Raw genomic sequence first — 27,540 nt, 5'->3', positions numbered from 1 at the left:
TTGAATACTCAAAAGAGACGGAAAATATTACATGTATTAGCCTACATAACATTATGTCATGCTAGCAAAATTTTACATAGGCCTACATAAAAGTAAAAAAATTGTTCGGCCTCTAAACCTCTCTTTTCTTTATTCAAAATTGATCTAGATAAGGAAACTATCCAAAGCTATGTTAATCCTAAAGCAACGAAAACTGTATATTCATCTTTTGTGCCCTCGTGTGGGCTAATTTATTAAGTTATTTCCTTTTTGTTACTCTGGCAGTAGCCTACGTCTGCATTGTCTTGTTTTTTAGGCTATGTTTAGTTTAAATTACATTTTAAGCATAAGTAACAATTTAAACATAGGGAGGGGAGACAGTTTGAGACAGGATGAGTCGGTGAATTGTTGACTCAAGAACCGATTCAGTCATATTCGACAACGAGCCGTTCAGACAGGGTTTATGAACAGGTTCAAACGATTCCCTGCAAAAGATCCGACTCAACCGAACGATTCGTTCACGAATCGGACATCGCTACTCCCTCGGAGAAATTGACAGCAGCTGGGTCGCCTGTGTGAGCAAACCCGAAGGACAGACACGGCAGAAAATAAAACTCTGCCGCTACAGTGGGCTCCCCCTTCCCCTTTCCCCCACCGTTTGAGTGTACATATCAACAAGCCGACCCGGACGAGCGCGCTGACTCCGTTTCCCCGCTTTTATAGCGGAGCGGTCAGGACTTTCCTCGCGAACTGAAACGTCAGTAGCTTAGCCGAGCTAGCGGGCTAACGCGACTAGCTGGGTTCAGCTACAAGGAGGAATTACAATTATTCCACCGAGAAAAACTGAAGGATGTCGGGGAAGGAGCAGAATAAACAATCCACCACCGACCGGCTCGTAAAAGGTACATTTTCTATGTGAAACCGTACGTTTTTGTTCAGTTTTGCTGGTTTTGTGTTAGCTAACCCGCTCTGGTAGCTGATGGGTGACATTCAGTTTATGTGTAACGTTAATATAAAGATAAACAAGTGTAGACATCTGTTGTGTTGACTGACTTTTGGATAACTTAGAAAGTCTAATGACACACATGTTGATGGCTAATTTGACAGGTTGGCTAAGGCTGCATGGGATGGACTGGCATGAATTAAATGAGATCAATGAAGTTTTAAGCTGCAGTGTGCAAACAGTACGCAGAAGGAAAGCTCTTAGTGAATTAGACCATTGTAGGGATATTAGTGGGAATGCATGTTACTCAGTGGTCTGAATATGCAAAGCCCCGATGATTCATGAAATTGAAACTGCCAAAGCCGTGTCAAGAAGAAAAAAATATTTTACATATTGCAGGTGTTTTTCTCTTTACTAATTATATGTATGTGTGTGTGTGTGTGTGTACATATATATTTTTCACAGCAACATTTTTCAAAATATAAAAGGATTTTGTATGTATAGATTTATCTAACTTTTTAAAATGTAAACATTTTGGTGGTCTTTCTGGTTACACTTAATATACATAAATATAAATCTTAAAATAAGGAGTTACTTTTTTTAATTTATATGTAATATATATGACTGAATCAACATATAAAACTAAAAACTTTTTTTAATGTTAAAAGATTTTGGTGAGCTTAAAAGCCACTTACTGTTTCAGAAAGACTGTAGAGGTTTACATGCACAACATTGACTCTGCTAATATTAATTCACATTATTGTATTTGCTTCCATCCTCTTGCTTCCATCCTTCCTTGGGATTTAGGCAACATCAGTGATCTCGGGACAGTTTAGTTCAGAAAACGCTATGCTCAAAAACTGTGTCACTTACTTTACCTTGCTCCCTTGACTGAGATAGAACTAAACTAATTGAAGTTATCCGTGTGATCCCAATTAACCTCATACAAATAATCTTTAAACTCAAGAAAGGATTGACCCCTGGTTACGTGGTGTATCAGCTCCCTATCAAGGGCTCGTGGGAGTTTCTTATATCAAAGGAGTGAGACACAGTAGAGTAATACGCTAATTGGATCATTTGGTCCGTAGCTTCATGGGTATAGAAGCACCTGGGGAACTTGGGCTTGTTTTTGATTAAAACTAGTGTGTCCGCTGACATAGTGTGTTCTCTCCTCTCAGTTTTTTATGTGCTGCTGTCAGCTCGATGTGTTTTGGCTGATCGGGCTCAATTAGACGGTCTCTGTAATGAGCTGATAGCACTGGGCTCTCTAGTAGTCTGGATCCGTAATGACTTGCATCTTCCTTCCCAAGTCAGACCATTCAGCGATCTAAATCGCTACGGACAAAAAAAACCCCTCCTCATTAAAAAGAGCCGAAGCCTGTTTCTGTCTAGAATCTGTGATCCCCTTTTGCAGGAACAGGAGCATTTCAGCTTCAAATTAGTTCCAGGTTTCACTGAATGCCTCTTTTCAGTTTAAGCACTCCAACACCTGGATTTTACGCTACACGTATGTTTAATTGCAGGCGGTCTGAAAAATGTTTTATTTGTAGGCCACGGTGGTCAGACATCCATGTTGCGGAAGGTTCAAACTTGAGAATTATTCAACGAAACGAGAGAGGGAACATTGTCTGCGGAATGATGCAGGTGTTAATAGAGTGCATTAGTGCCTGGCCACGTTTTCAGTGGCATTTTTCCCCATAGGGATTTTTAAAGTATTTGTTAAAGCGTTATAATCCATGAACCAAGCCAACTAGATACAAGGTGAAAGAGACAGACAAAAAAGAAACGGAGGTACAAGACTTAAGTGGCACGACTCTGCGACTCTGATCTGGGTAATGTAGTTTCTCACCATAAATTTAGCTTTTAAACAGTTATTTTAAGAGTAAGTTGAAATAATGCAAACGGATGGCTTCAACAAAAACGTATAACGTCGATTAACAACCTCGTACCTCACAGTATTAGGTCTGCCTTTAAAGTTATACTGTAAATTTTTCTGTGGAGAAAATGAATGTGAGTTTTTGGTCTTCCAGAACCTGACTGTTGCACTCTATTGTTAAGTGTTAGCACCTTGAAACCATTGCTACCCAATGACCAATCAAGCATTGAGTGCTGTTGCGCCCGTATTCTGATACCACCTTGAGATGTTCTGGGTAAGCGCTTTTTTTTTTTTTTTTTTTTTTTTTGGCCGATGAAAGGTGAGTTCAGTCAACTCGAGTGTAAAAAGAAAAATCTTCCATGCTCGCCTGTTGTTTCGTTCAGAAAATATTGTGTTTGGAAGGTAAAATAACTAAAGCTTGTCTTTTAAAAGGACTATAATCTTTGTGAGAATGAACTCCAGCATGATTGAAGTGCTGAGTGGGAGTTGAGGTTCTCGCCAAGGCCGTGTCTTGATGAGTCCTCCCACAGCTAAAGCACGGAGCGTGGGGAATCAAGGATCGCAGCGGCACTTTTCTACTCCGCACTCATCAGCCGAGCCTGGCTTGGAACAATACCACGGAGGCGGAGGAAAGCTGAGGTTAAGTGCCTTTAAAAGCTTTGATTAGTTGCTAGACGTTTCCACGCAACTCTTTTCTCACTTTCCCTGCTGAGACCGGCAGACAGTGCAGTAGTTGTTGTGCTGTGTATTTAAACATGGGCCAGCAGTCCGTTGAAAGCTTGCAAGGTTGGCATGAAAGAGCAATTCAAGTTGGGTTGCTGTTTTTGTAGCTATTTGCTCTATTATACAGGCCAACCTGGCCTTAAATTCTGTATCTGTTTGAAATAAGAGGCAACCATTGCATTTGCCAAAAAAGATGCTATATTATGTAGCATGAGCAGTTTTTTTTATTTAAATTAGATTGTATCGTTTCACGATTCAAAGCAAACAGAGTGGTCTGACTTTAGCTTTTTGAAATTATGCTACATAAAACATACCTGCACAAAACAAAACCAGCAGATGGACTGGATGAAAATGCTAATTCGCTCTCTGTCTGTAGGTGGCGCTTATGGAACAGCAGCGATATAGCGTTTCCTTGTTACCGCTGCACACTTTAATAGGCGTTAAACGGAGGTAATAGAGAATAGAGACACATTCATATAAACCCCCACCTCCAATTCAATATTTATATTTTTCACCCAATATTTTCAAGGTCTGAGCTTGATCTGCCTGGTTTAGTTTTTTCTCTGCGCTGTCCTCTTTTCGTCCTCCTTCTGTGTGTCCCGTCTCTGGCCTGTGTTAACGTCATGGTTATAGACTTTGTAATATTTCCACACAAATGACATTTTGAGAAATTATTGCAACGTGGTCTGTGTACAAGATCAGCCACCCAAAAAAAAACCGCCATCAATCAGAACTGTTTTTTTTTGTTTTGAACGCATGATCGGCAACCGGTCGGTTGACTTTGATGGCAGGTTGACTGGTGCATCTCTAATCAACAACATGAAATCATATCACCATCTAACGCATTTCGTCTGGAAATGAGTTATGCAGCTGATGCTATAAAGTTTTGGACCCCTGTCAGGCTGCTGGTAAATTTGATGTTTTGACCTTTTGGCTTATTTACAGATAGAAACTAGAGCTGTCAGGGTCAACGTCACCCTGCTTGTGTAATTATTCTGTCCTCATGCATGATTAACGGACCTCGGGCCAGTCTCACACAGCAGCGTCTCTCTAGGTTCGCTTGTACCTCCCAAGATAGCTCTCGTCATCCTTGCCCAGAACAAGTCCATGAGATTTCTTACCAAAAATGTTCACTAATATTCTGTCAAAAAACAGTTAGTGTGATAAAACCACAGATCAGGCTGACACAGGAAGTAACGACTTTTCTAGCTTCCTTATTAATATACATGCGGTCTGGTCCAAATGATTCTTAAAGGGATAGTCCATCCATAAATGCAAATTCTATTATCTTTTAATCACCAACTTACTTGTGTCTGCATAAAAAAAGAGGATATTTTCAGTAATGTTTCAAATCTTTTTGTCTAAACAATAAGCCAGTGAGGTCCAAAACAACCACGTTAGACCCCACTGACTTCCATTATATGAGCGAAAAGATTGAAAATGATTTTCAAAATGTTATGTTCTACAGAAAACAGATATTCATACAACTTTGGAACGATATGAGGGTGAGTATTTTTCACTTTTGGTTGAACTATTCCTTTAAGATTACAGAATAAATTGCATCAAATGCATCTTTGAATGCATTTACACTTTTTATGGTTGGTCAGCCATGAAATGACCAAGTCCAAAAGCACTGTTTTTGTTCTTGAAAACTGACCTGCTTTTAAGTGGGCATTCAGTTAGGTTTTGAGATCATACACACACACACACAGTGTGTTGGTACTTTGATAGTAAAACTCTCATCCCGTCCTGAGGGCTTAATTTTCACATGCAAATGCACAACACTGAGAGGTTACACATTTTCGCTGCCGTTGCTGCAGAAGAGTGAACTCAGCCCTCGATCCAGATAATAGCCCTGTTACGGCTTTAGTTAATATAGGCAAATGAGCAGGTGTCCTTCCTTTATTCTGTCAAGCATGAAAGATTCACCTTGTTTCTCTTCCTCATACTGGCATGCAACAAGACCAACACTCCCTGACAATTTCAGCCTGAGCAGTCTCCGAAGTCATTTTGTAAACCCAAATTGATCCTAATTCTGCTATTGGAGTCCCTGGAAGGTTCCTGTCATCTGAGCTCGAAGCTTTATTGTGGTCTATCATGCCTGTGGTCCCAGCGCTGAAAGCCGTGGCCGTCGGCCAGACCCACATTCTTTTGAAGAGCGAGTCGTGCCAACCTGGCCTGTGACCCTAGCGGAGAGGATTCCGTATCGATGCCAACAGCTGGCCTTCTACCCCACCCTAACTTCAGGACGTAACTTCCCCACTCCTCTTAAACTGGTTTGAATGTTGTGGAATTCCTGCAACTGAAAATAGCTTAAGGCTCGGGGGGTTGCAGAGCAATTCCAGCAGGCATTTGTTTGCATGCCGCTCGCCCATGCGCGCGGTGTCTGAATGTAAAATCCCAGCCCCCAGGTTGTCAAGGGTTTGTTTAAGCTGTCTTCTCCACAACGGCAAGGGCTTCGTGTCTTCTTAACAAGGCCTTTGCGCGTTGGTTGGGGGAAGGGACGGGACCAGCTGTGGCCATATGTGTTCTGATAACCCACATAGCTTTGTGGGAGAGTCCCAAATTCTGACCAAAAACTGTAACCGTTATTACCGTGCATATGTTTCACTTTTAGTTTCTGACAGGCAGCTTGGCATTGCGCTTTTCAGACAACCTCATTGCAAACTGTATGTTTTCAGTTATCGTAATGAATTGAGTAATAGATTGATGTGTGAAACTTGGTTGCAAGACGACAGTTTAATTCGCCTGTATTCAGGGAAAGAATTGAAGCAATGCTAATTAGTGTTGCATCACGTGCAAGTATTTGTGTTGCATCACCTGCATTGTTTTTGCGGTCGTTTTTTTCTTCTTCTTCTCCCAAACCAGTTAAATGCAAATCATGCCATGCAGCAGTGTCATTGGTCAACTTATTCACAGTCACCGATCAAGAAAATTTCAGACTTCATAATCAGAGACAATGACAAACCATAATGCTAACTTCATAATGTGTTACCAACACTATATTGAGATTAAGGTTAGTGCTTAATAGGGATGCACCGAAATTTAGGCCGCAGAGAATTATCGGCCGAAAATGGCAGCTTCAGTTTTTTGCCGAAAGAGAAAAAATGTAGCAAATATATGCTGCCCCACCCCGCGGTGTTTAGCACTCAGGTTTCACTCTCTCTCTCAGCATTTTTTTGTAACTTTGCGAGCGGCTCTGCTTTCAAAGATGCACAACTTTAGAAGATTGAGTGGGCTCTATTTAATAAACCACTTATCAGCAACTCAGAACAGTTGAGCAACATATAGCAATGGCATGGCTACTACCCAGAACACCCTTGAATCATGACAGTTAGGGGAAAAAAAATTTGGTTTTCAAAATCCATAATGCTTAGTATTAAACATTAGCATGTAACCCATACCGCACCCTTTGTGCAAGGAATGATACCTCAAATCGTGTGGCTTATTGTATGGTTTTTGGCTGGTGGACAATAAAACAGAAGAAAATATATCATGTTGACTTTTTCAGAACACCTCAGAACAGCAACCATAGCACTGCCATGGCAACCACCCAGAACACCCTAGCAACATTATGGCGAGTTTTGCACAGGCAAGCAATAGTGATGTGCAAAACTGCATATTTTTCCAACACTTAATAATTAGGCTGGTTCAGGTTCTGAACATTTAAAAATCATGTTTGAACAATATAGACAGAAGCTTTGAGTTACTTTTGATGGAAGCCTGAGAGTGGATAAAAAAAATATTGGGTTGAGATATTTATACTTGGAGTAACACCTTTCTGTTTATGGTTCAGCACTTTTATCACACACCATCTGTCTTTGAATTTGTGAAGGAGACGCACTTCCTTAACTTGGAGACACCCCCGGTCTCGGATGCTATGAGAGACTCTGAGACTGCACCACACTGTTATCGACTCTGCATGGCTGTGACTGTAAACATGCTGCTTTAAATTTAGACATTTGCTGCGACGTTCTAACGGGTAGCTCCAAATCAATATGGGGTCTGGATTGCTCCGGCACAAAGCTGTAATCCATTTTGTACAGGCAAAAACACACATAATGTCGTCTTGTAGTTGCTTAGTATTTTTCTAATGTATCAAATGCTCGCCAGCAGGGTCTCCCTGTGACTAACAAGAGTAAAGAATTGAGTCTTCCTTTCTCCTCTTTCCCGCAGCGGTGCCGTACCCTCCCACGACGCGGCTCACCATGAAAGAGCTGTACGAGGACGGCAAGCCCAAGGTGGAGCTTTTGAAGAGCCACCTGGTGAAAGAGGGCCGCCTGGAGGAGGACTTGGCCCTACGCATCATCAACGACGGCGCCAACATCCTCCGCCACGAGAAGTGCATGCTGGAAGTGGAGGCCCCCATCACAGGTAGGCTATTGCGCACTCAGCCGTGTGCTGCTTGTTCTGATGACTCACTGTGCGGCGACACTACACTACAAACCTGTCGTGATTGACAACCAACGTCTACATCCAGGATGTGGTTCACAGGTTTTTCGCTACACCTAATGCCGTACGATCACAGAAAAACACGATGCCCACTGTTGAGGTGCTCGCCCACATTCCTGCTTACTTAGATGAAAAATGAGATCAGAGTTCGTTTGTTGGTTCACAGTGATATAGTTATTTTCATGAAGAACATTATGAAAGTACAATCAAGGTTCTGCCGTTACTTGATAGGGCATCTCCGATGTCATCCTTAATCTTTAAGGTTTAGTCTTGACCCCAAAATAATCCTCAAGCCAGCGAGAAGAGCGTGATTATTTTCATATGGAGCTAGTCTTCCACAGCAACCTAATGTGGCTGCTCTATAAAGGTCAGAGAAACAGTTGCATCCTAGACTCTCTCACGCACACACCCCCACACTTTAATTCCCCAGCGGAGGCCACAGGAAACCCCCAACACTCGCCATACACTCGAGCAAACACACAAACAGGTGTGTGGATATAAATGGGCACGTCTATCCACATCTATCCCCCCTCGACCCCCCCTTTGCACACTCTCATGTTTTTCATAACACACACTGTGTTATAAATCTGTTACAATAATTGGCCTACAAGAGAAAAGCAAAATAAAAAAGCAAATAAAAAATGGTGACGTGCATAATGGAGATGGTGTCTCTGCTTGCTGTTTTCTACAACTTCTTACCTTGTGGAGGTTTAAGAGGAAATGATGTTGGTTTGGCCACATCCTGTTTAGGGTGACCAATATTAATATTTTTCACTCTGCTGTTTTGGGTGGGCCTAGTATTTGTATACTTCCGTCTAGTGGTTTTAAGATCAGTTATTCAAATCTTAGCATTTCTGCTACCGACCCCCCCCCCCCCCCCCCTTCACCTTAAGATGACCCTGCATGTACACAATGTGATATTGAAGGTTTTCCAATGTTTTTGGTTTGGCAACATCCTTCCAATCATGTCACTCTGTTTTTGTTTCAACTTCAAGTGTTTCTTACTATGTTTTGTCTCCATCTTCAGTGTGTGGCGATGTCCATGGGCAGTTCTTCGACCTGATGAAGCTTTTTGAGGTGGGGGGTTCCCCGCAAAACACACGCTATCTATTTTTGGGAGACTATGTGGATCGAGGCTATTTCAGTATTGAGGTGAGTGTTACTCTGTAATGATCACACGTTATGTAAAATAGGGTTAAGTGGTCAACAACTTTTATAATATGCTTATATAAGCGTATTTAAAGGAACGCAACAGGTTCAATACATATTAAGCTCTATCAGCAGCATCAGTGGCATGCTGTCGAATACCATAGCAAAGCATTTAAACTTGCTTCTGTTTGCAAAAAAGTCTATTTGCAAAGGCATTATACATGGAGAAAAGTAAAAATATACACACATTATTGAAATTACAGTCACTAGAATCTACATTTATACCTGATAACATGAGGCTGGCGTGATCTTTCACTTCCCCATATAGTAACCCTGGTAAATATGGTAATTTTCACATTGGAACAAAGATAACACAAGGGTTATTTGGGGAAAACTGTATGTGCAGAAGTTACATTCGTAGACGTTCTTCTCCTACTAACAATAAAAATGATTTAAATTTAAACTTTTCAGCTTACCCCTTAAAAAATCAACATAAACACATTAACAAACGTATAGCTTCAGATTTATGCTTTTAAACTGTCCAGAATGTCTTGTCTTCCATTATAAGTGCTGTACTGTACTAAGTTTTGTTTGTTTTTTGGAACTGGTGGACACAACCTTATTTTCTCTGGTAATCAACAGCATGCCATAGTGATACACTGACATTTTGATAACCAAATATATTTGGTCTAAATGCCAAAACAAATAGAAATTTGAATTTGATGTTCAGTTCGGACTCGGGTGATACATTTGACTGTAAACATTTATTTTTCATCGTGGAAAAGCTACTACAGGTAAACATGTCAGCAGTGTGATCAAAAAGGATGCTAAAGTAGCAATATATAACATTTGTTTGGCTGAAACATTGAGAGGCGGAACATAAAAAGAATTCGAAAAACTTTACTATCACCTGAAAACACCCTGAACAGTTCAGTTACCCAAATTTAACTTCCCTGACTTTATTTTTTTCTTTTAGATTTTGTCTAAATTAAGAATGTGCTTTTGTTAACTTTATTTTGGTGCATGCCACAAATGTTGTCAATAGCCAAATCTGCACGAAGGTAAAAGAGGAGCAAAACTCGAGAGCATGTAGATGTGAATTTGAGAGCTTGTGCAATAAATATTCGTACTTGTACGTGAACATTTACACTCACAGCTCCAATGTGAAAACATGTAAAATAAAAGTTGAATGTTGAAATTTGCACTCGCAGACAATAGTCACAAACCTGTATTCTGAATTTGAAGCTGCAGACAAGTAGTCCCAAATGTGTAAAATGCCATTCACAGAAATACAATGACAAACACAAACTTGTAATATATATTTGCATTTATTTATTTGCACCTAATATATCGCGAAAAGAGTAGCAAAAGTCAAGGTGTGAATTTGAAATTGAAGTTGCAAGTGCCTAACTGAGGTTGTACTGCGAATGTGAATGTAAGAATAAATGCAAATATATATTACAAGTTTGTGACTCATTGTATGAATATTAATTGTACAAGTTCTCAAATTCACATCTACGTGCTCTCGAGTTTTGCTACTCTTTTACCCTCATTATTCTGTTTTAATAAAAAATTAGTTTTAATTAAGAGGCTAGTTTGTGTTTTAAACTACTTTGTAATCACTATAAAAAGTCCTTTGTAATTTTAAGGCTTTGTGAACACATCTTGCACATTGTAAACATTTAAGATGTTCACATTTAATGTAACTTGGCCTTCAGAAGATGCCATGTGGCTGTGCTTTTCTAACAGCCTCTGTTGTACCAGGATGCATTGTGATGATGCAGTCAGCCTGTAGCACTGTATCATCATTGTAAAGCAACCACAATGATGAAGCAGATGGCATTAAAGGATTATTGATCCTGCCATCCTGTAGGCCAGAGAAAGCGTTTTTCAACATCGAGGTTACATGTAATTTGGTTTGAGAAAAATTCTGGTCCAGTTTATGAGCTGCAGTCTTTTATATCGTTGTCTGATGTCATTCTAAATGGGCCTTGAATGCGAGTCCTCAAAAAGCTTCCACCTCTGCATCTCGCTTTGGTTGCAAAGTTCAGGGACGGGAGAAATGTCATGGTTAAAAGAGGCGGCGTAAGAGCGCGGACACACCGCTGCTCAATACCATCAAACACAGTTGAGGGTTCAGGGCCGCCCGCGTGCAACCTGAGACTCATAGAGAGCATGTGTGTTTCACAATAAAGGCCACGCTAAGTTCCTACTCCCTCCCTGGACATCACAGACCACAGAGGACTGAACTTCAGTCATCCGCCACACCACCTGCTAATGCCCTCTGACTGAGACACTGCAGTCATCAAACGTTTCGTAGGTTAGGCCACCAGACTTCGCCCCACCCCGACATCCAGATCTGTGTGGAGTACGCTTTATTTTCAGCATTTCTTTCACTATAGGACTGGCCTTTTTAAAGATAACTGAAACTTAAACGCAGCGTATCTTTCCTGAGAGGATAGAGAAAACCTCCTGTCCACTGTTATACAGCGGTGTTCTGTGATTAATCTAACCAGGTGTGAACCCAAAAGCCTTGCTGATGTTTAATGACAAGACAGGCCAAGTTTTTTCAAGACAACAATACTGAGAACTTTAGACGTTTCAGTGCTTTCCAGTAGAGAGATGATATCAGAAGCGAATGTGAAAAGATTGAAATCTTAGTCTTGCTTAATGTAGCAAAATGTTCTTTGTCTACTCAGATGTGTTAGTGGTGTGTACATGAGATTCGGCTTTGGAAATTCTTGTCCGCTAGCGGTAGTTTAAAGTTGGGGATACTAGCATACTACTTGCTGTATTCTTACTGTATACATACAGTAACTAAAAATGGTACACTACTGTTAGTGTTTGTTCATCAAGACACTTTTCTATTTTAATACATATTTTAAAATGGAATTTATTTCTGTGATGCAAAGCTGAGTTTTCAGCATCGTTACTTTTGTAGTTCACAAAAACGTTTAGCACATTACAGAAAAAAAAAAAAAAAAAAAAAAAAGAGTAGTTGTCCAGTTACAATCTTGAAAATAGATATAAAATAAAATTAATTTATGGGGAAAAATAGCATTCAATTCAGTTTTGTGTAAAAATGTCTTAACTCATTTGATTGGAGTACTTAGAGTTAAGGAATTATTTTATTTGTTGATGGAACTATTTGTAATGGAAGGACAAGTCAACCCCATTGCATTATGGGATAATGTATTCTTTACCGAGTGTACTAGTCTCAGTGGCAAATGAAGTCAGCCGTTTAGGTATTCCGTGCATCAAGGAAATTTGCATACTGTGAATACTAGTGGTCTGTTATGATGATAGCAGGATTTTCATTTTTGTGTGATCTATTCCTTTAATAAAATATCAGGAGTAATGGAGGTATAATCCTCTTAAACACTGAACCTGCATAATAGTTTGAGCTAAATCAAAATACTAATGTTAGGAGATACCGATACCTGATTATTCAAAATGCTATCTGCCTATTTCTTTTTTTTATTATTATTTTATTTAAAAAAAAATTTAAGGAAAAAAATATCCCCCAACTAATGCTGTAAAGTTAAACTATACAGGGATCCCTCTCATTTGGTGCATCACTATAATATTAGAGGTTAAAATTAACAACAGAGCCAAAATTATGTTCAACTACTATTTATTTTAATAAGCTCCTCTCTAGTGTTTTTATAGCTAACTAACAAACTGTGAGCATTGGATAACTTTCCTGAGGTACATGCAACGTTAAGTGACATTGTTCACAAGCTGTTAAGTGACAAGCTGTTTTATTGACGTCGTTCACCGGTTGAACTGAGCGATTACACAAGTCATGATACATTTCGGTAAGTTCAACACACCCTCTGATATTCATGCATGTTTTTTCATGCTATAACATGCATTTAGAGAAAGAGATGTCTAACGCTGCCGCTTGAACGGAGTAGCTGCGATCTGTCACGTCACATTTAAGAGCGTCAAAATGCCATTTATTGTTTCATAGGGTATTCTTAGGTTCAAATAGAGCCTGCTTTAATGTTTTTTTTTACTGTTAATGCATTGTCGCATTAACTTCACACACATTATGACTTGCAGAGTGAAATGTTTTCCCGCCCCCTTTTGATTGACAGGATATAATCTGCTCAGATCATCAGCTGTTTTTATCATATATATGAAAGTATCGCTAGTGTATGTGGTTCATTTTGGTGATGTGTGTTCTGTTTGCATCTGCAGTGTGTGCTCTATCTGTGGACCCTGAAGATCAACCACCCAACCACCCTCTTCCTCCTCAGGGGCAACCACGAGTGTCGGCATCTCACTGAGTACTTCACCTTTAAACAAGAATGTAAGCTCAGCTCTTTAGAAACACTGTGTGTGTGTGTGTGTGTGTGTGAACGTTATAAAGAGAGCGAAATGAGATTTTACCACATCCTATCATTCAACTCTGTCATGGCAATTTTTTCCATGGCATCCCGAGAGAGCTCATGTCTTCTTGAGAGTATTGGATGGCGGGCCACGGGCACAGAGCTCAATCACAATCCCTCAGCGCTCGTCAGGGCTCTTCCCTCCCCACTTAGATTTACATCAGCCATCATTTCAGTCATGACAAACTCTGACAGCTAACTGAAACCCTTCCACCAGCAGCTGATGATCATAAGCAGACCCACACAGAATCTGTGCAAAATTGTAACGCCTGTCATTTATGCAATTTTATAAAGTCCTTGTCCTGTACGTGTTCATTAAATACTTTGGCTAATGTAAATATGCTTCCAGCTGCCACTTTGCAGTTTTCTCAGCCCAGTTTTTTTTTTTTACAGTGTTAAGTCTATATCTAGATCAGAAAGCAAAATCCTTTCATTTTGCCTTCGATCTTGTATGCTTTTGCTTTCTCTCATCACTCGCGACGGATTCAGAGAAATATCCACTCAGAAGACGATTAGGGTAATGGAGTATTTTGACTCATGTCAAACTGGAATATTACAATTAGGCTACTTATTCTACCGGTTATGTTGGACAGTACCAGTATGAAATGTTTTACCGGTTTAAAGCAGGACCATTATTAATGAAACTTACTTGATAACAACAGATCCTATCCTAAGTTAACAAATAGAATACCCTTAAATAATGTATAGAATGTATAGTTGTGATTTTCGCTGCTTGTTCTGTACAAATAATATCCATAAATGAGAAGCACGTTCAATCACGGCAAGCATTGGCCGTGGTAACGAACAGTAATAACTTGACATGTTCTGACTTCTAGTCTGTTAACTGACTTTTGAGGCAATTTTTTTTTTTTATAGTACTGAGGTTGTGCTTACTGGTCCTGCACTGCTTATTGATTCAATTGATTTGTAATAAATTGGCTAAATTGGCATAAGGATTATAATGCGAGGTAAACGCATCACATGTATATGACCTATTTTTCTACAGCATTATGTACCAGTATGGAATTTGTTTGAATGATTGATAAATTCATAAATGAAGTGGACTATTTCAGATGGATCACTTACAGACACTACTAGTCAGTTACAAAATGTCCGTTTATAAGTTATGGAAATTAAGTCATGCTGCACATCCCTAGTTTGTATCCGCAGAATCCTGGCTGTTTCTCCATCGAGCTAATCAAAGAGCCTTTGATTATGATGTGCTACTTCACCAATTGCCGGCGCGTTGCAATGTTGTTCTCTGCTCATCACGAGGCAGCCTGTTTCTCATCTGTCAGTGCTGCTGTTTACAATACGCTGCACGGTTGGCCCGTTCTAAAATGTCAGGATTTAACGGCGGTATGCGGCCCTTGTTCCACGTGTAACCTGTGTCTGGCCTCCGCTTCCTTTAATCAGCCTCCCGCCACGCTGGTTTCTTCAGTTCATCCCAATTAGCACGCGGATCTGCTTTAACATCACCTAACAAGGCATGCAACCACCTCCTCCTCCATCTATTCCTCCAGCCTTGGAAAGTTGGCAAGCCCATCTGCCTTCACCCACCCAGCATTACTGCGATATGTCAAAAGGACAGCGTGACAGCCTTGGCTTGAAAAGCTCATCACCCCGCTTGCGCCTGTTCAGAGATACATGGGTGTTTTTATTGTGGTTCTCTCATTGCAGGCAAGATTAAGTACTCTGAGCTGGTGTATGATGCCTGCATGGAGGCCTTTGACTGCCTTCCCCTGGCCGCTCTGCTCAACCAGCAGTTCCTTTGTGTTCACGGAGGCCTGTCCCCCGAGGTCACCTGCCTCGACGACATCCGGAAAGTAAGTAAGATGTGAAGCATCACTTTGTGTTCTGTGTACCTATGGTATTCTGTGTCCTGGGTATGACCGTACCAGATGATGGTGAATATGTTGCAAAGGCAGCGCTTTGATCCGTGTAGTGATGATGCTTTTAATGGGGAGTTGTGCCGCTAAATCACAGCATGCTGTCAACATGCTGAAACCCTCTCTGAGAAGTTGGATCCCATTTAAAGCACTGCCACTAAGATAAGAAAGATAAAAATAAAACTTTATGAAATCTTGGTAAACTCACTTGTCTACCTCATCATTTAAAAATTGTTGTTGGACAACTAGCGACCACCCTGACTCATCCCTATTTATTATTATTAACCTGGACCAGTGTTAATTTTGACAGAAAATGTAGATTTAGTCAGCTTTTTGACAATGCTTTTAGCTTTAGTCGTTTACATTTAGTCAGAGACCTTTTTAAAGATGCGAAAGAGAGCTCAATTCAGTACACGTGCACTGGCGTTTGAGAGGCGGCTTTCTGTGCGAGCGCTTTTTTAGGTTGTCACGCTTTTTCAGATTTATCCATATGTCTGCTCTTCTCTTTCTCCCAGACATTTACATTTTTTGTACGAGACATGCAGCAAGTGTATGCCAACTTATGTCAACCCGTCAGGTTGATAAGCAGGTTACAATTCAAATGTGCGCATCTACCGCGTTTGACATCAGTTCTGACTGGATCTCTTCCCAAAATCGTCCCTCCCCAACATTTTCATCTTGTTTTTATCTGACGAAAATGTAAATAGATTTTCGTCAGTTTCTGTCATTCAATACTGGATTTTATTTAATCGCGTTTTCGTCAGGGATAAAATGTCGTTGACAACTGATGACAAATTATTCATCAATGAAACTGGCACTGGCCTGAACAAGATGACGAATTGCGATTTTTGTTCTTTCAGTAATCCCTCACCGATCATGTAGATTTTTAACAGACTGAGTTTGTGTTGTTGCAGTGATTGATAAGATTGTCTGATTGTTTGCTTTGCTCTGCAGTTAGACCGGTTTAAAGAGCCGCCAGCTTTCGGGCCGATGTGCGACCTGCTGTGGTCTGACCCCGGTGAGGACTACGGCAGCGAAAAGAGCTCAGAGCACTTTTGTCACAACAGTGTGAGAGGATGTTCCTATTTCTACAGGTACTCCAGCTGACAGTCTACCCACATGCATTTGTTCGATAGCTGCCTACTCAGTCCCCGTTCACAGTCGCACCCCTCAATGTTAGTCATGGCGTTTTGACTGATGGACTGCTGGAATCGCTAATTACACCTCTCTCCGTCTCTAACAGCTACCCTGCAGTATGTGACTTTTTGATGAATAATAACTTGTTGTCAGTTATAAGAGCACACGAAGCCCAAGATGCAGGGTGAGTCCACTGCACAGCACACTCTTAAACCAGTCTATTTGCAGCAAGAGCTTCAATTCTATTTTAACAGCTGTTTTTAAATGAACCCCTGACAATTTCGGTCCCATTTCACTGACCTCCTTAGGTATCGAATGTACAGAAAAAGTCAGACGACAGGCTTCCCCTCATTAATCACAATCTTCTCTGCACCAAACTACTTAGATGTGTATAACAATAAAGGTAAGAACTCTCAAAAAGCTTTTGAGCCTGTGCTATCATGCTGTGCAGTTTAATATCTAGCCGTATGCAATTTCTCAACAAGGTAAGCCAGTTTTGCTGAATTGAAAATGTCTATTTTATTTTTTTCTCTTTTTCAAAATTAATTAAATATTAAGTCTCACAAAATCAGAACATACTTTCAGATTTTTTTGTCCTTTCACCCCATAAGCTGCTGTGTTGAAATACGAGAACAACGTTATGAACATCAGGCAGTTCAATTGCTCCCCTCATCCGTACTGGCTGCCCAACTTCATGGATGTGTTCACGTGGTCACTGCCCTTCGTCGGGGAGAAAGGTAAAAATGGCAACAGCTTAGTCTTTTTTTTACATTGATTTTGACACCTATCAGAAGTGCATTTGTTGGCGGTCTATGTAATGTCTTCTCTCATGTACCCTCAGTAACAGAGATGCTGGTCAACGTGTTAAACATCTGCTCAGATGATGAGCTCATGTCAGAGGGAGACGACACATGTGAAGGTAAGAACATGTAAAGCTGTTTTACTGCACTGTAGCTTTTTTATTTATTTATTTATTTTACTCCAAATAAATTCAGTTAGACTTGATAGAGTTGATAACCACTTCTTTTTAGAGGTGAAGGATCAGGGCTCAAAGATTACTAAAGATTCTTCTTAATAGTTATTTTAATAATATTTTAGATACCAGTGAAATGTAACAATTTTTAATTCCAATTTCGATACCACAGCAAAAACAACTACTAACTAATATAAAGTTAAAATATTTGGAAAAACTATTATTTTCAATGCTCATTCTGACCCATTCTAAAATGATCTGTTTTTCCTGTAAGAAAACTGTAATGATTGCCTAACGTTATTGCTAGAAAATAGAAAGTTCAAAAGAACAACATTTATTTGCAATATACATTTTTGTAATATTAATAATGTCTCTGTCACTTTTGATTAATTTAATGGATTTAGTGTTAATTTCTTTCAAAATAAAAAAGAATTACTCACCCCAGACTTCGTATATCACAAAAATATTTGGTATGTTTTTTTTTTTTACTTTCCACTCAGCAATAATAATGTAATCAACATTTGCTTGAATTTAAATGTAACAAAGTGTGCTCCATTAGCCTTCTCGCATAAATGTCTCCTTTCTTCCGTTTCTTTTTTCTCCTCAAATGGATTTCAGCTCTGTTAAATATATATCTGCATGCCCCTCATCTCATCAAATAATAGTTCTCTGATTAGTGTGCATTAGTCCTCCGTGAATAACCCATATATTTCTATTTAGGACACTATATTCTCGTGTGAAAGTTGCTTTAAATATGAACTCCGTGTTCAGCGTTGTGTGATTAAATGGGCATCCTGCTTTATTGTTTTATCTGTTTGATGCATATAACACTGCAGAGACAGGAAGTACATAGTGCTTAGTTTGTACATCATGAATGCCTTCAAAGCGTGTTCTTTTTGTTTCTTTTTTTAAATGATCAAATTTATTACAAACATTCTAGCTAAACATGCACCGCAATATGCACCGCCCTAAACCGTTTTCAAAAACTACCCCAAATCGGGTCTCCATTCAGTCACGTCAGTGATTCAAAATGAATTGCTGCTCTTAACGTAAGAGCCATGAAGTACAGTGATGCCTCTTGCTGTAATGAAACCAGATGAACTCGTTCCGAGCACACATCTGAGGAGCTGTCATGAAGGAATACAGTGTCCCATTTACTGGTCTTGATGCTCATTTGATTTGTCCTTCTTTTTTTTTGAATGGTGCTTAATTTTAACTTGGCCTGACACACTTCCTCTGTGTGTCTGTGAGCCTTTGAGTTTTGAAATGGGGTTTATTTATTCCTTATGGGATTCAGGATGTAATGCCTCATTTGATCTCCAGTATTTTATGACTCTAGCCATCAGATTAGGACTAGTTTGCATTTTGCAGGTAATGTTGATTACCTCATTACTTATCATTTTTTTTCTGGATAAAATAAAATTAGTTCATAAAATTTGCAAGACAAGGTTTTAAGTAGACGGATATATATCAAAATTGTCGCCATGTGCCATCAATGAAACCAGACTCTAACCTTCTTACTCTCTATTTTTGTTTTCCTCTGTCCCTCCCCGTTTGTGGCAGGTGGCACCCCGGCAGTCCGCAAGGAGGTGATCCGAAATAAGATTCGTGCCATTGGCAAGATGGCCAGAGTTTTCTCTGTTCTTAGGTGAATATACACACTTCACATACAAATCCCTCATGGCCAGGGATTTGACACGCACACACTCCTTTCTGCACAACAGAGATGTTGACCACTGTAAAAATATCCTGTTATACTTACGGTAAAAAAACTTGCAGCTGTGGTTGCCAGAAACAAAAATACTGTGACAGTGTTTCCAGCTTTACAGGATGCCTGTATATTCATTTTTTTTAACTGTGTATTTCATGAAGTGATAAAATACAATTTATACCTACTTTAACTACCGAAATCTGTCTTTTTACCTTAAAAAGTACTGATAACCACAACAGTAATACAATAGAAAACCTCATGATGAATCGGTTCATTGTTAGCGACCTGACCATAAAACATGGTCAGTACAGTATATAGATGGTGTACAGGGTCACACACATAAAGACAAAACACCATCAGGGTAAAACACAGTAAAACAGTCGAATAAAATAATGCAATACACATTAACTAAATAAAATGTGTGTAATAAAATATAAACTAAATGTAACATAAGCACACTAATCTACATTACTGACAACGACAATAAGAAGAAACAAAATTCATCAAATGTGATGTGTAAAGTAGAGACTTCTGGGAATGTCCTTTTTATTTACAGTAAAATTACACATAAAGTGATGTTTTTCACCGTATATGGTAAGCTAACTTATATTTAACCAATGAACATGTTTTTACTGTAGCATTTTTACAGTGTTTTCTGTAAAAATTACAAACATTTTTTGTGGTGTATTCTTTAAAAGCATTTGATGCAGGTTTGCAAGATATGAATAATGAATTTAAGGTTGGTCAATCTATTTATAAATGGGTTACACTTTATTTTAAGGTGACGTAGTTACATTGTACTTATAAATAAGTACTGAGTAATATTAACTACATGTACTTACTATAAAGTTATGGTTAGGATTAGGGTTTGGTTTAGGGTTAGTTACTTGTAATTATGCATAATTTACTGTTATTACTATATTAAGTACACGTGTAACTACGTCACCTTAAAAATAGTGTTTCCTAAAAATGTATTTATTTGGAAAAACTCATGACTGTGTCATGGTCAATAAGTCTTAATTTTTTTATTTATTTTTACTGGTTGGACCACATGACAATTTCGAGTCAATGAATTAATACCATTAACACCTTGTTATACCATTTTCAAAAAAAAAAAAAAATTAAAGTCCACATGAAACCATGGTGAACACAATGAGTACATTTCTAAGAGCTTTGCACATTTCAAAACCCTTTTTCTTTGTGGACCCTTTTATTTGTCATTGATGTTAATGCAGAAAATCTGTATTTTCAGAGAGGAGAACGAGAGTGTGTTGCAGTTAAAGGGCTTGACCCCTACTGGGACGTTGCCTCTGGGTGTCCTGTCAGGTGGCAGACAGACCCTACAGAGCGGTAAGTCTTGCTCCTGGCCTTATTGAGTGGTGTTGTGGAGGGTGTAACCGGCTCTCCACCAACCCCCTGCTCCTGTTACGCTCTTACTTTCTCAGGCTTTCTGTCTATAACTCTCTCTCTCACCCTGTTGCTGTCACCGCCTTGCCCGGCAGCTCTGCCTCTCTCACGGTGCAACACACCCATCATCGAAAGTGATATCGTTAAGAGAGGGGGAAGATTTTAGAAGGGTTTGGTTATGAAGGGGATTTCAATCTACACGCTTCAGATTTCCTGCCCTGACAGGGACCTAAAAAACTTCCAAGCACTGCTGAGATCATAGCGAGTGCCAAGGAGCTGCCGCGGGTGATGCTTTCACAGTGAGAGGGGCTCCTGTGAGCTTATGACTATGACGCAATATGACCCAATTTAGCCAGCGCCTGTCGGTGTGCCACGCTTCCTCTCCTGGCCTTTAATGTAAAAACTCACCAGCCTGCTGCATCCTGCTTACCTACTCACTGCCACATTAACATGGTCAGGTTTGTTTTTGATGAAACTAGTTGCCCTTCCTAGAAACATCATAGCAATGTGCTAAACATCACTCAGTACAGCTTAATATCCACTTGGAAACACACTGATATCACAGTGACTAGTTTCACATGCTCAAAACACTTTTGTTTGTTAGGGTGAATAAATTGGCTTGCTTCCCGTATGGGCACAATAGCACTGCACTCCTATGAAACTCCTAGGCCACCGTTCTCCCAAAACTGCTCATTTTAAATGGTTTTGGTTTTCTAAAGCATAGACTTTTAAGTTGTTACCAAAAAAATTCTATTTCAAATAAATGCTGTCACATCGCAGGATGTTGCGGTGTCAAGTAAGTAGGGATCGTAGTTGATCCGTGATCCGTACGCGCCAGCCCCCCCTCCGGTTCAGAATGCATGTGATTTGCATATTAATTGCTAAGTTTAACCATCAGAGAGTGAAAGTTGATCATTTGCACGTGTTTAAGGCATCAGTTTATACATTCAAATGAGTTTAAAACATTCGAGCACAAGAACACGTGAAAAAGAACTCAGTTCGGAGCTTGTGCGCAGACACCGAATTCAGGTCTCTTTCTCGTCTTTCTGTGCTTAGACATATACACGTCTCAGCGAGTGTCCTTGTAAACGCGGTGTAAACAATTGAGAAAGAAAACGGATGTGTATCATTATATTGAAAACAGCATATGAATAAACCTGCTGCTGTTAATCAAGACAGGAAAAAGACTTTTGTAGCTTTAATGTATAAATTAAATATAATTAATATTTGTTAAAGACTATGTAGTGTAACTTTACATTTGATTCAATTTCTGAAAACTGCAAAATATAAAGCATTTGTATTTTTGCTCTGTTGTATTGATCTGTGCATGTAATTAGGGATGCACCGGCATGAACATTTAGGCCGATACCGATAATTCTTTATATTTGAAAGCCAATCAATCTAAATTCAGATTTATTTAATTTGAGAGCCTGATTACAAAAACAAAAGTCTCACCATTAAAAGCCATTTCCATTTCCATGTTCTCATTATAATTTTATGTAGCCCATATGACAGACTCGCTGCACATTTTGCACTTTTAAAGCAATTCAAAACCATCATGGCGAACAGTATTGTGCATCGCATCCCCACATGTAATTTATTTTCTATGCAGATTATCTCCCCTACAAAATCACCTTTGAATGATTCATTCTTTTCAAATAGAGCTATTCAAGTCATCTGGTGAAATTGTTTTCGATATATATCACATAAAAATATAAATATTTTCCAATATTGTATCGCGCAGCCATAGTATAAAAGGGTATTTATTAGTGGAAAATGCACTGAAAGGCACTTCTAAGGGACTCTTCATATTTAGGAGCCCTATGGCATTACATTTTGAAAGGCCTTGCTCTAGTGGTCAAACGTCAAGGCACAATAAAATACAACACAGTCTTGTGATTGTAACGTGTTGATGGTGCACTGGGGGAGGGGACGTAAATAAAAGGATTCTTCAGAAGCCGAAAATAGAAATAAAACAACACATCGCTCAAAGCTGTCTCATCTCTCATCTTCCTGTAAAGCCCACAAATAAACTGTCTTCGTACATATACAGTACATTGCATGGCGTTTTTACGGCGAAAGCCTCTCCTTGTTTGGCTATTGTATACCTTCAGCTGTAAAAATAGACTCCGTCCATGTCAAGAGTCGTTCACAAGGCCTTGCGTCTCAGGTTCAAAAGCTTGGTTTCTCAAACAAACCTCACCAAGTAAAAACTAGTTTTGAAATCTGTTTATGTTCTGAATGAAGCAACTAAACTAACCTCTTTTAGGTTTCTTCCTGTGTGGCATGTGAAGCGTTTGGGCTGATTTTGGGAGGGGAAGATGAATGAATGGGCAACAGGGATGGGGTTTGAATGTACTTGTGATTGCATTGATAACTTGACTCACTTTCTTTCCCCGTTCGTTTTGGGCATGGCACTACTACTCATGCTTACACAGCCACCATAGAAGCAGAGGAAGCACAAGGTATGCAAGACATCTGTGAAACCTTCTCAGTGTTGTCTGTCTGTTACCCTCCCCCTGTGATTTACTGTCTGTGCATCTCGTCCTTTTGTAGTCGCCAATATCATTATTTATTTGTGTGTGTATGTAGTTCACATGCTTGTTACTTTTAAAGCTAGCAATTTGGTTTGATTTGCACGTTGAGATATTTGTTTGTTGTTCCTTTGTGTTGTTTTGTTGCATTTCGTCTGTTTGCATTTAAAGGTGTCACGTAATTTCTGCGCCACTAAACGGATAAAAATGACACACTGTATTTCTATTTTTGGGTAAACTATCTCTTTATCCCAGGATAAACTTTGGTAGATCTAGCCGTTGAGAGAGGACGTTTCAAAAAGTCTCACAATCGTGAACGCCAGCGCTTCAGTCACAGCTGTTTAAAGGGGGAAGCCAGAGGCAGGGGTGTGAGCAGACCACAGCATGAGACTGAATCTTTGTTTTTATCAGTTTCACTTCCTGACCAAAGAGCACACAGATAAACTCAAATCTAGGCCTGTTTTTGCCTTTAATGTCAGGCTTGACGTGGGTACATCAGCGTTTTTCTGGTGAATGCTATCTGAACTAGTCGTACCCTTACTGTACACCCTCACTTCTCTTTTTTTACTTTTCTCATGCTTGGTTTGTTTAGCTTTCTCATCAACTTTTTTTGGGTACTGTTTGGGGAAGAACAGCCCTCTCTTAGTAGTCGTGCGACTTTAGTGACTGGAAATGTTCATGTCTAATAAGTTAATGTTGGAATGTAGGACTGCATGATTTGTGGGTGGGAAAAATACTAATTGCAATTTTTCCTCAAGCTTGTTTTTCTTTAACTCCAGGTTTGCTGTGCTTTTTTTGATTATATATCAATATTACTATAAATAGTAGTAGAAGTAATAATAATAATTATTATTATTACTAAATAAAAATATTAACCAAAATAATGAATGTTACTCTTGTAATATATCACTGTAAAATTACAATAGGATTTGTCACTTACTTTGTTCATTTTCTAACGTTAAACCACCAAGTTTTTATTTGGGTGGAAAACTATAGGAAGCCTGTTTTATAAGTGCTTCTCATTACAAATTTGGTTAGATGGCTGGCGCATGTTGCGTTCCCAAATGCACGTTATAAGCAACCCAAGCTCAGAGACGAATTTGTGTGCCATTTCCTGTGAACCGAGTTGTTTGCGTGTAAAAGACACACTTCGCTCTGAAACAGTGCATACATTTATTTAATTCATTCGCAGCCTTTACATTTTAAAAATCCATATCGCAATTTCAGTTTAGTTTCCAATTAATACATTTTTTTTTTCAGTTTAAAAGATAACTGCGCAGCCCTTTCGGGATGTTTTGAAAATCTAGTCTCAAATCTTAGGCGCATTCACCCCATGTCGTAATTCCCGTAATTACAAGATGCCGACTTGTAAAAAGTGTTCACGAACTTGTAATTACAATTTGTAGACTTCTTTTTTTTTTTCCGGAGAGATCCGACTGTACCACCAGTCCCCTAAAGATTAATTTTGGCATTGATAGTGTTGATGATGTAATTACGACATGGCGTGAACACAGCTTATTTAATCTTAAAGCTAGGGTAATCTGTAAACTGACACGGTAATATGCCCAAGGATACCAGTAATGCCCAAAACGAAAGCAAACATTGTCATTGTTGTATGTCACTTCAAAAGCATTATTTAACTTTGTGCTTCCATACTTCCAGCCATCCAAGGCTTCAACCCTCAACACAAGATCCAAAGCTTCGAAGAAGCACGTGGACTGGACCGGATAAACGAGCGAATGCCTCCGCGCAGGGACAGCGTGCAGCCAGACGGCACTGCCAACTCCATCAACGCAGCCAATTCCCCCGACAAGAACGGCACCAACGCACAGGCGTAGTAACCCAGCAGCTACCTAGCGCTCTCCCTCATCCTTTCCTTTCTGTCTCTCTTTTTTTTTTTTTCTCTCTCTCCCTCTGTTTTCCTCTCATTCTCTCTCTTTTTGGTAGAGGTGATGCCCCCTACATGCAAAACTCTCCAGGACCATTTCGGGGAGAATCGCACAATACCATGAAGAGGGCGTAGTGAAAAACAAACCATGGTTCTTATTTATTTATTGAAATAGATGATAAGAAATGTAAGATCTGTAATGGTGGAAAAATTGAGATGAATGAATACATACGTGATGAATATTACATGTGTACATAAACAGAATATATATATATAGACATAGCATTGGGGTGGTGTAAGGTCATCTTAGATTCAGTAGTTTAAAAAAACAAACACAAAAAAACAATCCATTTTGTAAATTTACGTTTATAAATTAGATTTATTTCTGACATTTTTTTTTTCATTTCTTTTCTTTCTTTTTTTTTAACAACCAAGACTTGCTCGGCAGAATTACGTTATCGATGTTTGTGCGCTTGGCAAAGGAATTTTTTGGCCGGCATAATTATATAGAATGCTTATTTGTGAATACCCAAAGCAAGTATGATAATTGTTGATGCAAAAAAAAAAAAAAGTTTTATTGAAACAATGTGAAAAAAAACTTCATAATGCCAATTATAGCTAAGGGGGTTGCATTAATAACAAGTGTTGACACATTTATATGTACATGTACATTTTCAAGTGTTCCCTCAACCAAATGTAATGTTTACTTTGTTTCATTTGTTTTCTTTTTCCTGTTCATAACTCAAATTACTATACTGATTTGTAATCAATAAGGCGAAAAAGCAAAAGCCATCCGGTAAGATGGTTGGAGGAGCTTGTTTTTCTTTTTTTTCTTTACTTTTTCCCTTCGATTTGTAGTCAGTCACGCTTTTATCGGCCTCTGCCATAATTTCGAACACTTTTAGATGCATTTTGTCAGAACCATAGTGGTAAAAGGCACGGTTTAACTGCCATGATTTTACACAGACATTTTTCTTGCCGCCCATAATGTATATGATAAATGTGATTGGATGAGGTGAAACGTTAAGCATCTCAGAAAATGAGCATACATGCCTTACATCCCGTCTCATCTCGGCTAAATGAAATTAGCTAAACCGAAAAAGTCTTTCAGTTTAGAAATTTAGATTTAGAAGATTTTCTGTTTCTACAAAACCATTGTAGCCCACCAGTTGGATGTTTTTAACATTAAACTCCATTTAATTGTTTTTCAATTTGTCTAATTTTTGTACCTATTAAGGTTTGCATCAACAAACTTGTAAGTATCTTCAGCGCTAGTATTTCTATAGCTGAGCAGAACGCTCTTCTAAACGCCTGTATTCTCTAGTGGACCATTTTCCACACATATGATTGACTAAAGCCTCATCTTTTGCTTTTACCTAAAGTAAAACAATGTTATTTTGATTGCTTTTACTATACCGAGTGTTTTGAGAAGGACAGGTTTTGCAAGAAATGTTTACCAAATCGTCTTTTCAGACCTTTTGTTTTCTGTTGTTTTTTTTTTTCTTTCTTTTCTACACTGTACCGTTATCATTGCATAAAATCCGGTGACTGGAGATTTCGCTGCGCAAAGACTCTGACTTCCCGTACGCTACACGTTTGAGGTCATGTGCCATGCTAATAATTATAGCGAGAGTTCTGTGTGCAGGCATTGAGGCAGTCGCTCGCACATTTTTTGCTTAATTTAACGCCGCAAGCAGTTCAGGTTCTGTATGCCTTGCGCAATACTCCGTTTTCGTGGCGCGTCGTAATACGAGACTTGACGAGGGTAAACCTACATGTTATCATAACTGTATTTTAAAGTAAATTTCATCCAAAGAAAAATCAGTGTTTTAATGTAATATATGGCTTTTGATCATTGACAAAAAAAACAACTGCTGATTGTATATGATCATTGCCTCTGCATTCGCTTGAGAAGAGGCGAGTGCTCAAATCAGCGATGCAGTCATGTAAAGAAAAAGAAAAAAAACACCTGTTGACGCTTTACTCTTTGCGATATAAAACAGATATGAGGGAGGCCTACATCCTTAAACAGGTACCAAAAGATCATCATGACCCCACGACCACCTTTTCGTGTCCTCTTTTTAAGTGTTTGTCTCTTCAGGTCTTTGTTTTATGTTATGAGCCTCTGCAAACTATTATTTTGTTTTAGTTTCCTTCATGTTTAATTTAAAAGGGGATGTCTGGTGTTAGACAATCAGGGGTTTCGGGTGGAAGGGGCAGGGTTTTGTTTCGTATGGGAGAGGAATTGGGGCGTTCGGACCACTGACCCCGTTATAGGAGGGCTTCTGTTGCAAATTCCAAACATATCTTGCAGAATCTACTAAAAATGTTTAAGATCTTTTTTTTTTCTTAATAGCTATTAAAAGAGGGCAAGGAGGAGTTTGTGTCAAGTACTTGTATTGCGAGGCCTCTATAAATCTCGAATTATGTTGATGTATCGCTCCATTAAAAATGAAAGTAAAATGAAATACAAAAAATGTTGGGG

At 39.1% G+C, this 27,540-nt stretch overlaps 1 protein-coding gene across 1 annotated transcript; it reads left to right on the top strand.

Moving 5' to 3' along the window:
* Positions 1-501: 501 nt before the first annotated feature.
* ppp3ccb (protein phosphatase 3, catalytic subunit, gamma isozyme, b) lies at positions 502-27,540 on the top strand. Its single transcript, XM_084399948.1, has 14 exons — positions 502-881; positions 7,698-7,895; positions 9,001-9,125; positions 13,326-13,437; positions 15,197-15,342; positions 16,360-16,499; positions 16,649-16,726; positions 16,851-16,945; positions 17,154-17,279; positions 17,384-17,461; positions 19,079-19,163; positions 20,479-20,576; positions 23,072-23,098; positions 24,830-27,540. The coding sequence occupies exons 1-14, from the start codon at positions 830-832 to the stop codon at positions 25,003-25,005; spliced, it is 1,536 nt and encodes a 511-aa protein (XP_084256074.1). The 5' UTR covers positions 502-829; the 3' UTR covers positions 25,006-27,540.

This window comes from Rutilus rutilus (assembly GCF_951802725.1).
Source record: "Rutilus rutilus genome assembly, chromosome: 25".
NCBI classification, from domain to species: domain Eukaryota; kingdom Metazoa; phylum Chordata; class Actinopteri; order Cypriniformes; family Leuciscidae; genus Rutilus; species Rutilus rutilus.
Note: the sequence above shows the minus strand (reverse complement) of the source record. Positions and strands in the feature narration are given on the sequence as shown.

Coding starts and splice junctions, on each gene's coding strand:
- ppp3ccb (XM_084399948.1), top strand. CDS start 830: ATGTCGGGGAAGGAGCAGAATAAACAATCCACCACCGACCGGCTCGTA. Junction 9,126..13,325: donor GAGGCTATTTCAGTATTGAG/GTGAGTGTTACT, acceptor TTGCATCTGCAG/TGTGTGCTCTATCTGTGGAC. Junction 19,164..20,478: donor AGAGTTTTCTCTGTTCTTAG/GTGAATATACAC, acceptor CTGTATTTTCAG/AGAGGAGAACGAGAGTGTGT.